Consider the following 12,350-nt stretch of genomic DNA (forward strand, 5'->3'; position numbering starts at 1 on the left):
CAGCAGGTTGAGGCTGCCGTGGCCGGGAGCGGCCACTGCACTCCAGTCTGGGCGACAGAGTGAGACTCCAACTCAAAAAAATAAACAAATAAAAAAACCAGCCTGGACAACAAAGCGAGATCCGCCCCTCCCCATTAATTAAAGAATAACAATAAATTTTAGAAATGTGAATCCCTAGTTTCTCACTCTCCCTCATGCTCACTTTTCATGCAACTTGCTTGGAGACCTTCTCTCCCTCGGGAAGCAGAGGCGGAATTTGCAGGAAGGAAACGCGCCCACGTGCTTCCCAGCGTGAGCACCCAGGGAGGGCCTCCCCTGCCACCCCCGGCCCACATGCTGGGGGTGGGGAGCGTGGATGGGCCTCGCGGGTGGGCTCATAAAGGGCTTCAGCACCCAGGGGAGCTGGCGGCCGCTCGCAGAACAGGCGCGCCCCCCCACGGCCCCACGGCCCCCGTAGCGGGACCTGCACCCATGGAGGAGGAGGCGTACCTGCAGTACTACATGGATCAGTGCACCACCCAGGTGAGCCTGGACGCCGCTGCTGCCCCAGGTCACGCCCGAGTCCCTGCCGGTTGTGAGTGCCCAGTCCTGTGTGCGGCAAGGGCTTTGCCACCCTCGTTTCTTCCAAAGTTCAGGCGACCTTCAGAAGTGGGCCGAGCACCCAGCCTTTCAACTGGACGTTGGAAGCTTGGAGAAGTAAACTGTTCGGTCAAGGTTGCCCATGAGAACTCATACCTGGTCTAGAGCTCCCTCACCAGATTGGTTCACGTATGCACTTGAGATAGATAGGGTCTCGCTCTGTTGCCCAGGCTGGAGTGCAGTGGGCAACTGTATCTCACTGCAGTCTCGACTCCGGGGCTCAGGTGACCCCTGTGTCAACCTTCCAAGTAGCTAGGGCTATAGGTGTGTGTTGCCACATCGGCTAACAGTTTGCTTTTCAGTTTTTTTGGCATAAGACCCGGCACGGTGGCTCTCACCCGTCACCTCAGCCTAGGCTATACAGCAACACAGCATCTCTGCAAGGTGTTTTAAAACTGGACAGGTGTGGCGGTGCACGCCTGTAGACCCAGCTACTCGAGAGACAAGGTCGGAGGATCGCCTGAGCCCAGGAGCTTGAGGCTATAGAGACAGGCCTTCTCTAAGTTACCGGGCTGGGTCGCCAGATTAAACTGTCTGCCCTAGTACTCGAGGAACACACACACACACACACACACACAGAGTTTGCTTTGTGCTTGCAGTAGTGGTCTCCGGTTCCAGCCAGCCTCTGCTTCGCTACGGTGTTAACACCAACAATAGACCTCGAGAAATAGTCTTTCTGCAGGAGTTGGTGGCCACTACCTTTGCTAACAAGTGGACTGGAAACACCTGTAGCTTCTTTTGGTTAACGAGTATGTTTTCTTGCTGATTTAAAAAGGAAAATCTTGACTCACGTCTATGCATCCCAGTACTTTGTGACGTCAAGGCAGAAGGATCACTTGAGGCCAGGAGTTCAAATCCAGGCTGGGCAACAGTGAGACCCCCACCCCCACCCCCCGCCACCATCTCTACAAAAGTTTAAAAATTAGCTGGTTGTGGTAAAATGCACTTGTAGTCCCAGCTACTTGGGAGCTGAGGCTGAGGCTGGATAATAGATTGAGCTCAAGGTTAGAATTGAGCCATGATCCGGCCACTGTGCTCAAACCTGGGTGACAGAGCAAGACCCTGGCTCAAATAAAGAAAGAAGCTTTAGCGCCAAGTACTGTAGAAAAGAGAGTCTCAAAAAAAGCAAGACAGCAACCGTTTTATGGGAGACTTTGAAGCAACAGTGATGGGTGCTGAGGCAGGCACAGTGACATCCCACAGCAAAAGAGCCCACGCAGGAAAGGTTCTGAGAAGATGAGTTGATGCTGTAAAACCTGTTCAGCACCACAGTTCTCCAGATGTGAGGCCAAGAATGCAATGAGCGGGCATCCCTGCAGACTCTGTGGTGTGTCCCCAGGAATCAGCTCGGCAGGGAGCTGCCAAGGCTTTAGGGCCTTGAGATATCACCTCCAGTAGCTCAGTGAATTCCCTGAGGGAGTGGCGCTCCCCTGGGTAAGAACTCTGACTCAGCTAGAATCCAGCTGTGATGGGAAAGAGGGAGGGAGACCCTGGCTGTTGCGGGGTGTAGTGCACACTGACTGATGAAATCCTTTCCGTCGAGGACAGGGGAGGCCAAGGTCCCGCGGCTCCACTTCACTTCTTTCAGGGCCGCCCTGTGGTTGAAGGTGGGGAGACATGATGGCTCATTTCCTGTTCTAAATCAAAATCATATTTCAAGCGAGTAGCTTCATTTGTCTAAGCGTTACCCTTAAATAATTAGTCACCCCTGCCATCTGCTGGACTCGTGATAACAGCACAATTCAGATGTGTCCAGACACGGTGTGTTAGGTCAGGCAGCGTTGTGCTGAGTTGTATTTGTGATCGGTCACCTGCCAAAAGAGAGATCTTCTTGAGTTCATCTCGCAAGCTGCACTGGAAATCTGGAAGCCAGGCCTGCAGCCTGGGCGAGGCAGGTGGTGAGGCTTGTACCAAGAGAATGGGTTTTCCGGGTAACAGAGCCGGTGACCTTGACATTAGCTGTTTCCCAGGTGCACACCTACCTTGGCTTCTGGGCCATGGTAGCTGAGCAGCCTTCCCTGGGCTGGAAGCACAATACATTGATTTAAACTGTTCTTAACGTTAAGATTCCAATAAGCATTTTCGTATTGTAAATTCATGTATTTAGGAGGTTTTCTTTTTTTCTTCCAAATCACTTCATACCTGAGAACAGAAGGTCCAACGCAAGGTCTTTAGTGAGGCTTGATTAGCATTCAAGACTATATCTTAACCTTCCTTCATGGATTTGCTTTAAAAATATAAACGGAAAACTCCAAAACGTAGTTAAGTCAACCAAAGTTTATAATTAAATAGCGCAGTATATCTGTTGTCTTCCAAGTGTGCACAGTTTACAGCATGCTTGCTCAATTGCCTCTATGATAATATTGGATTTAGAGAGTGGCAGCTCACCAGGGACCTAACTAAAGTAGGAAAGCGTTTATGGAAAATGCTTTCTCTGCATTTTAAGAGATACTTTCCTGTTTCTACTAAGTGTGCTTTGTAACTCTGTAAGACAATCTTACTGGTACTTTGTAGAATGAGGCAAGGCATGCATGTAAGCCCCTTGAACTGCCTCTTATCTTGAACACAATACCTGCCTGCCACAGTGGTACAGGAAGTCCCCAACATACAAATGAGTTCATTCTGAGAGCATGTTTCTAAGTCCAATTTGTTGTAAGTCCGACAAAGTTAGCCTAGATGCCCAACTCACCCGATCAGCTATAGAGTACCGTACGTACTTGACAGGCTATCCTGACACCTGGTGGAGAGAAATAATACATTAAAAAACACAAGTGTGCATCATTAAAGTACATAACTTGAAGGTTCGTGTATAGGGGACTTACTGTGTCCCTTTGGTGTAATGTGCTGTTCTTTTGTTGTGCTTTGTTTGTCTGTTTTGGGACCTGCCTAGGATGCCCTTGCCCCACCTGGGACTCCCCTGCTCAGCCCAGTTGTGCCTTATGATGTGTACACACCTAATGCATACATTCCAGAGAATGCACTGAATTCACATCTTGAACTCCAAGAAACAACGGGCGATTTCTCATCTGTGGATCTTAGCTTCCTACCAGATGAACTGATCCAAGACAGTAAAGACCAGACCGTCACTGGAGGCAAGCATGACACAGAAGAAAAGTGTGAACCTCAAAGTGAACAAAGCAGGTCGCCACCACCCAGCACACAGGACTCTGGGCTGGTCTTAAACAGCAGCAGTGCATCAAGTTCCCATTCATTTCTGCACCCTGGTGATGCAGACGCAGTCCAGCCCTTTCCTGAGAAACCCACCTCCAGCAGCTTGCCTCTGGCATCCTCAACTCCCATGACACCGATGACCCTGGTTTCGGAATGTTGTGGGATAGTGCCTCAGCTGCAGTAAGTTTATCCTTTTCTTTCCATTGAGCAATGCTTCTGGATACATGTTCTATGTGCCCGGATGCGATGGCAACTAATTTCAGGATGGTAGCGTAGGGGAGAGACCTTCGGATTGCATTGTTTGTTTTTTCAGTTCTTCAGAGATTGTGGCTTTAGACAATTTGATTATCTGTAAAATGAAGCACTACTTCTTGATCCTTTAAAAGGGTGTTGATGATTAATAGATACACTCTAGAAAGACTGTATCATTGATACTAAAGCACTGAAGTTCCTGAACATTATGGCCGGGGTTGGATAAACACAAAGGGCATAAAGAGGTAAAATCGAATTTGATTTGCACAAATTTGATTCAGAGTTGTACTTCTATTTTGAGGCATTCTTTTGTAACGGATCTAAAGCTGAATTTTAGGCGGTCAGTCATTACATTTCAGAAACTGGTATTCATGACTTCGTTTGGGGACTTTATATTTTACTAGGGACCATGTCACTGTTTATTCACATCCGTAATAATTCTCCCCCTCAGAAGTTGCTAAGGCACAACATATGAAATTAGGAAATGCACATGTTATTCTTGTCCGTTCTTCTTTTTTAGTCTTTATATGTGACTTACCTTTCTAAATTTACTTTTCTTCAGGAATATAGTTTCTACTGCAAACCTGGCCTGCACATTGGATCTAAAGAAAATAGCTTTGCATGCAAAAAATGTAGAATATAACCCAAAGGTAAGGTTTCTCGGTAGTCCTCTCAGCAACTAGCTTCTCTGTAGATTTTCTTTCCTTCCTATGATCATGATATTGAGTCTTTCCTTTGTTTTGTTTTCTCTTTTGTTTAATTTCTTTTTTTTTCTTAATCGTAATGTGGGTCTCACTATGTCGCCCAGGCTGGTATTGAACTCTTGGCCTCAAGAAATTCTCCCACCTCAGCCTCCCAAAGTGTTGGAATTACAGGCAAGAGCCACGGCACCTGGGCTATTTTTATTTTCTCTTTAAAAGAAGAATTGTTTTTAAGTGAAAAAGCTTTTGGTTAACTCCTAACGTTAATCATTTCACTCTCTGCTTTATCATTATAAAAAATAATCCGGCTGGGCTCAGTGGCTCCCGCCTATAATCCCAGCATTTTGGGAGGCCAAGACAAGAGGATCGTCTGAGCCCAGGAGTTCCAGATCAGCCTGGGCACCACAGCGAGACAAGTAAAAAACTTAGACAGGCGCGGTAGTGTGTGCCCGTAGTCCCAGCTACTTGGAAGAATGAGGCAGAAGGATCACCTGAGCCTAGCGGGTTGAGGCTCTGGTGTCCATGATTGTGACGCTGCACTCCATTCTGGACAACAGAATTTAAAAAACCCAATTCATTCCCTGTACTGAATAAAGTAACTGAGTAGTTCCTAAAAGTTAAGACCTTTTCCTTTTCAGTATCACTATTTTCAGCCTGGCTGTTGGGACACTGGCTTTTTAAAAATGCCTTCATATTCTTGGAAATACTTTCTTCTAAATGTTGTCTCAGGTGGCTGACACTTGTGTATTTCTTCATTTACCCTTTATTTTATTTGAGAAAGTCATATTGTTTAAAGTTCAGGCCTCAACTTCCTACGATTCAGGAATTTTTTTTATCCCCTCCAAGTTTAGTAAAATCTATCCTTTCTTGTGTCCTGCCAGGGTCAGGCATCCCATTTTCAGTGACCTCTTTACTTAGGGGAACTGGATTTGTCAATCCAATCAACCTTTCATGATTTGCCATCCTCTGGACTTAGGAGTACAAAGATGAGTAAGACTGGGCTCCTACTGAGAAAAGCCTCCCTGGCATCAGTGGTGGAGGATTTATCCAGTTAGGTAAAAAGGGCCACATTAGTCAGAGCCTAGAAAGCATCCACTCTGCCATTTTCTGTGTCATGTTGGCGGTTAATAATGATTTTGTTTCCCTGTGCACTGAATAGAAATCATAATAGACTCAATTTAGTTCTGTCATGGAGATAAACGGGATACACACTGTAAAGCTCTTAGCAAAGGGCCTGAAACATGACAGTTACTGATATTCTCCTTAACAGTTATTGGAATTGTTTGTACATGCTGGCGAGTGCATTTTAACTATAATCACGTTTGTTAATGTGGGGAGAAGAGACCCAGACATCATTTAGTGTTTCCATGCAATCTCTCTCTCTTCAAGACTCATATCTGGCTCCTTTTTTCCACCGGGATAATGTCCTCTCCTACGTACACAGAGATTGAATGCTGTCATCATGAGGATCCGAGAGCCCAGGACGACAGCCCTCATATTTAGCTCTGGGAAAGTCGTCTGCACTGGAGCCAAAAGGTATGGGAATCGTCCTTCCACCCTCACCAGACAGAAAGTTTAGTGTGTAAAGCAAGGAAGCATTATCTTTCCTGAAGAGTTGATTCCATAAAATGCCAAATTTGGGGTTAAAAATCTTGTAATACTGACTTATATGCCCCATTTACAGTCCCCCCAACCTATTAAGCTGAGGCTGTTACCACTTTTTTCTTTTTTGAGTCGAGGTCTCACTCTGCCACCCAGGCCGAGGTGCAGCAGCACGATCACAGCTCACCGCAGCCTAGACCTCCTGGGCTCAGGGGATCCTTCTACCTCAGCCTCTTGAGGAGCTGGGACTACAGGTGCACGCCAGCATACCCGGCTAAGTTTTCAATCTTTTATTGTAAAGATGACATCTGGCTATATTGCCCAGGCTGGTCTCAGACTCCTAGGCTCAAGTTATCATCCCGCCTCAGCCTCTTGACGTGCTGGGATGACAGACATGAGCCACCATGTTTCTAAGCTTGTTTCTAAGGTGCAAATTTTGTTTTCCTTTGAGTTGGAGTCATATTCCAACACCCTCGATTTGATGGGCTCCAGTGATCCTTCCACCTCAGCCTTCCAAGTAGCCGGAATTACAGGCACGCGCTACCACGTGTGGCTTTTTTATTTTTTTATTTTTAATTTACCGTAGAGCCGAGGTCTCGCCAAGTTGCCTGGCTGGTCTTGAACTCATGGGCTCAGGCAATCCTCTTACCTTGGCCTCCCAAACTGCTGAGATTATAGGTGTGAGCTACTGCACCTGGCCGCTATGGAAACTTTTAACAACTAATTGTTTCCATAGGAACTTCTGTGTCCTTTTAGGACGCCTGCTGTGATGTGATGTCCTACACAGCTGAAACTACGGGATGATGGAAACTTCTGAAATTTGAGCTTATTTACTTTTGGGGGAAACATTAACACGTCAGTTAGGCCAAACGTGGTTGTTCAAAATGGAAGCCATGTATTTCACTGCTAACGTGGGGACGTGGCTTTGCCAAGGGCATTTCAGGAATTAGAAGTGGGTGGGGAGAGCCAGGTGTGGTGGTGCCTGCCTGTAGTCCTAGCCATTCGGGAGACTGAGGTGGGAGCATCCCAGAAGTTCGAGGCTGCCATGAGCGTGATTGTGCCACTGCACTTCAGTCTGTGAGACCCCCGTCTGAAAACAAAAAGTGGGTGATGAGAATCCACATTAATTAAGGTGAGGTGTATATGAAGTAATGAATGCACAGGAGAGGGGCAGTCTTGGTGAGAGATCTAGGCAAGAGAAGCGGACACTCCCATTGGTCCAGGCAGACAAGTTCCAAAGGGTTTTTCCTCTAGATGACAACAGGGGCAGCCCGAGAGGAGTGTGGGATTCACCTGATTCACCTGCCAAGTGCCCCCATTCTGGAAAGCTCTGCTGTGCACTGTATTGTTCTGGCATGACAGTCGAAGAGAATCTCATGACAAAGGAAGCCTGGACTCTCAGGACTTCACCTTCTCCAGGAGGATCTAGGGTTTGAGTGGGACAGACACCATGAGGACATGGCCACAAAGCAGCCGAATTTTTCCCTCTCCTTCCTCTCCTTCCTCCTCCTTCTCCTTTTCCCTCCCTTTCTCTCCTCCTCCCTTTCCCCCCTTTCTGTCTTTTCTCTCCTTCTCTGTCTCTTCCTCCCTGTCTTCCCTCTCCCCCTCTCCCTCTCTATTTTCTTAAGAAACAGAATCTCACTCTCTTGCCCAGGCTGGAATGCAGTGGGGCAATCATGGCTCACAGTAGCCTTGACCATCTGGGATCCAGAGATCCTTCCACCTCAGCCTCCCAAGTAGCCGGAACTACAGGCACATTCCACTGTGCTCCACTAGAAGTTTTTTCTTGTGTTGGGTATGATTTGAATAACAATGTGTGAGAAAGCATGGGCAAAACTGGGTAGGTTTTGAGGTTTTTGTTTTTGAGGCTGGGTGTCTGTCGCCCAGGCTGGAGGGCAGTGGCACAATCACAGCTCACCATGACCTCGACCTCCTGGGCTCAGAAGATTCTTCTGCCTCAGCCTACTGAGTAGCTGGAACCACAGGCATACACCACCACACCCGACTGATTTTTTGTTGCAATGTGCTCTCACTATATCGCCCAGGCTGCTTTTAAACTCCTGGGCTCAAGTAATCCTCCTGCCTCGGGCTCCAGAAGTGCTGGGACTACAGGCGTGAGCCACTGTATCTGGCAGAGGTTTTGAGGCATTTTCATATGGTTATTTTTGGACAGTTCATCCCATGAAGCCCCAAGAACTGATGCCTTGTCTGGGCTGCTCAGCACATATCTCACCACCTCGTGTGGATTTTTCTGTACGTGTGTGTCCTTATTTTGGTGGTTCTTCCCACCTAAATGGCACACACTTGGAGACCCGAGAGATGGTTCTTAAACATTAGTGAGCACCGCGATGACTGCTGGACCCCACCCCCAGAGATTGTGTGTGGCTGGGTGGTACATGGCACGTCACCTTTCTAACAAGTTCCCAGATGATGATGCTGGTCTAGGGGTACACATCTGGAGATCCAGTGGAAATAATCTTATCAAATAGCATTTTAGTAAGAAGAACCTTAGAGATGAAAGATGATAAATTAAGTCAAGAATGTGTTTGTGGTTCCGTTCAACAACCGTGCATCGTACAAGACCGTTTACAAGGTGCTCAGGACACAAGGATGGGGGGTAAGGCCTCCTCACAGAGCTTAGTTTCGCCGTAAACATTGAAAGATAAGCACGGTGCTGATGGTAACAATACAACCAAAAAGAATGCAGTTCAGCAGTCTAGGGACATGTCATGAAGACATCTCTCAACATGTGTCTCTCCTCAGTGAAGAGCAGTCTCGACTCGCAGCGAGAAAGTATGCTCGTGTGGTGCAGAAGCTTGGGTTCCCTGCCAGATTCCTCGACTTTAAAATCCAGAACATGGTTGGGAGCTGTGATGTGAGATTTCCCATTCGGTTGGAAAGTTTGGTGCTAAACCACCAGCAGTTCAGTAGGTATGACAGTTACGTGGCTTCCCTTTGTGTTTACCAGGATATGTGAGTGATGTTTTGGGCTTCTAAGAGAATGTATGTTTCAGAGAAATTGGGATCATATAAAAGGTGGAACATGGTAGGCGAAAGAGTTAAGGTGCTGTGTTTGCATCCTCAGAGGTTATCCTATGTGCCCTGTTTTGTTGTTGTTGTTGTCTGTTTTGGTCAGGGGTTCACTCTGTTATTCAGGCCGGAGTGTGCAGTGGCACAATCGTGGCTCACCACAGCCTTGAACTCCTGGGCTTAGGCGATCCTTCACCTCAGCCTCCGAATGGCCGGGAGTGCAGGCCACAGTGCCCGGCTAATTTTGTATTTTTTATTTTGCAGAGATGAGGTCTCACTATGTTGTCCACATTGGTCTCAAACTCCCGGGCTCAAGTAATCCTCCTGCCTCAGCCTCTCAAAATACTGGGATTACGGGAGTGAGTCACCACACCCAGCCAACTCAATCTTTTGAAATAGTGATCAATGAACTTAAATTGCATAGGTAACACTGGACGACTTACTAGAATACATCCCTGGCTGTGCTTTGTCACCAGAGATTTCGCTTGAATTTGCTGTCCTAAAAAGCTCAGTGGTGATGTCAGAGGCCCACACACGAAGACCCACTGATCTGTAGATTTTGTAAAACAGGCACAAGTGGCTTGATGGCATTAGCAAAAGAGTTGGGGTTTGAGATGGATAAGTGAGAAGGGGCTGACCACCGGTGAGGGGGACAGGGATGGGGAGAAGTCAAAAAAGGATGGCGGTAGCACATTTTAGGAAAGCAGTCCTATCTGGTGTTGTCCTGATTTTTCGGTGGGGCGTGTGTGTTGGTGGTGGTGTGTGTGTGAGTGTGACTGCAGCCCCATCACAATCGGTGTATTCCTGTCCCCCGGGATATCTCTAGCCCTCCTGACTTCTCCCAACTTGCCGTCTCCACAGCCAGTGCCTCCACCCTCTCATAGCTGCTCTGGGGCTTCTCCACCCCCTTGGGACCTCCCTGAGCTGGAGGTTGATCAACACCAAATCCCTCTGCCCCCTGGGGTGGACACATGGGCAAGGCTCTTGACCTGGCTCTGATGCCCTTCAATTCTCTTGATCGAACTTCAGCCTAAGTCCTTTCATGCCACATCTTACCCTCTCTCTGCCATAGAGCAGTTCGTCCTGTTTGATAGCGTGCATGGGGTCCTGTAGCGGGGCATTCCCTGTCTTGTGTTGGTGTGCCTTTTATACTTGATCTGAGGTGTTAAAAATGGCTTTGCTTTTTCTAGACTTCTACAAAAGTTTAGTTTACATGGATTGGAAAATATGAATGAGTTTCCATTTATAGACACAATCCTGAATTCTAAAACTTAGGCTAGTTTAATTTTCTTTCTTTATATACCGCCTGTCCAAAAGACAAATAGCAGCAGTCTAGAAATTTGTTGCTGTTGTTGTTGTATCTGCTAAGCACATTTAACTTTAACAGTTCATAAGGGCATACACAATGTGTTTATTTGGGGGAAACCTGGAAAATCCAGTCTTTTTAGCAGACTTGTGTGAAAAGACAGGGAACGTTTAATCACCAAGATCTTCATATAAAATTAAATCAGATGCCTGAAGTCGCCATAATTTCTAATAACCTAGGATGGGTTGCACTTGAAAAACATATTGGGATCAAAAATTAAGTGTTCTCGACTGCCACAAGAAATTACTGAGGACACGCAAGACTCTGTTTCCTCGAGAGAGCAAAAAGGTTTTTGGTAAAACAGCTAACTTGTTTGCAGCTTCTCTAATATGCACGCTCATATATAGGGTCTTGAATGTTATGGGAAAGGAGTTGAATCATGTAATTTTTAAGGTCTTTTTTTTCTTTTATGTCTTAACAGTTACGAACCTGAACTGTTTCCTGGCCTTGTTTATAGAATGGTAAAACCACGGATTGTGTTGCTCATCTTTGCATCTGGGAAAGTTGTGTTGACAGGTAAGTGCTGATTTCAGACTGTCCTCAAACTCAGTAACTGTGCGTCTGCGTTGCTTACTCTTTTAAATAGGCTTTTTTACCATGAGAAAGTATTTCTTGCTCTTACAGAATACCGAGAACGGTGAAATGTAGAAGGAATATCGCATCACCCATAGGGCCCACTCCCTAAAATTTTTTTTCACACTTCTAGGTCATTTTGGAGTACATGTCACCTTGACATCTTGCCATTTCATATTTCATTTCACATTCATTTCATTTTTCACATTTGATTTCATTTTTCACACTTCACATTTCATATTTCACACTTCATTTCATATTTCATTTCATTTCATATTCCATTATATTTCATTTCATTTCATTTCACACTTCACATTTCACACTTCGTTTTATATTTCACACTTCATTTCATATTCCATTATAATTCATTTCATATTTCATTTTATTTCACTTTTCATTTCATCTTTCATTTCATATCATTTCATTTTCATATTTCATTTCATTTTCATATTTCGTTTCATTTTCATATTTCGTTTCATTTTCATATTTTGTTTCATTTTCATTTTTCATTTTCCTATTTCATATCTCATTTCACTTCATATCTCATTTCCTATTTCACCTCATTTCCTATTTCATCTCATTTCCCTTTTCATTTCCCTTTTCATTTCACTTTCCATTTCATATTTCATTCCATTCCACTTCATATTTCATTTCACTTCATATTTCGCTTCATATTTCATTTCATTTCATATTTCATATCATTTCATATTTCATATTTCATTTCATTTCACTTCATATTTCATTTCACTTCATATTTCATTTTACTTCATATTTCATTTTACTTCATATTTCATTTCACTTATTTCATATTGCATTTGATATTTCATATCATTTCCTATTTGATTTCCTACTTCCTATTTCCTATCATTTCATTTCATATTTCATTTTATTTCATATTTCATATTTCATTTACTATTTCATATCATTTCATATTTCATATCATTTCATATTTCATTCGAATCCATTTCATATTTCATTCTGTTTCATATTTCATTTCATATTTCATTCCATTTTTC

At 45.1% G+C, this 12,350-nt stretch overlaps 1 protein-coding gene across 1 annotated transcript; it reads left to right on the forward strand.

The window, feature by feature from the left end:
* The first annotated feature begins 333 nt into the window (after nucleotides 1–333).
* On the forward strand, nucleotides 334–11,500 carry LOC103251434 (TATA box-binding protein-like protein 2). The gene is made up of 6 exons (XM_008050014.2): nucleotides 334–522; nucleotides 3,530–3,990; nucleotides 4,625–4,712; nucleotides 6,208–6,299; nucleotides 9,129–9,296; nucleotides 11,183–11,500. The coding sequence occupies exons 1-6, from the start codon at nucleotides 334–336 to the stop codon at nucleotides 11,286–11,288; spliced, it is 1,104 nt and encodes a 367-aa protein (XP_008048205.2). The 3' UTR covers nucleotides 11,289–11,500.
* Nucleotides 11,501–12,350: the final 850 nt, after the last annotated feature.

The sequence above is a fragment of the Carlito syrichta genome, unplaced genomic scaffold (assembly GCF_000164805.1).
Source record: "Carlito syrichta isolate Samal-C Ts95f unplaced genomic scaffold, Tarsius_syrichta-2.0.1 Scaffold57666, whole genome shotgun sequence".
NCBI lineage: Eukaryota > Metazoa > Chordata > Mammalia > Primates > Tarsiidae > Carlito > Carlito syrichta.

Bases quoted from the DNA above. Each gene is read 5' to 3' on its own strand.
- LOC103251434 (XM_008050014.2), top strand. From the start codon at position 334: ATGCTGGGGGTGGGGAGCGTGGATGGGCCTCGCGGGTGGGCTCATAAA. The intron at 3,991-4,624 runs GTAAGTTTATCC...ACTTTTCTTCAG, and splicing joins GGGATAGTGCCTCAGCTGCA to GAATATAGTTTCTACTGCAA. The intron at 6,300-9,128 runs GTATGGGAATCG...GTCTCTCCTCAG, and splicing joins GTCTGCACTGGAGCCAAAAG to TGAAGAGCAGTCTCGACTCG.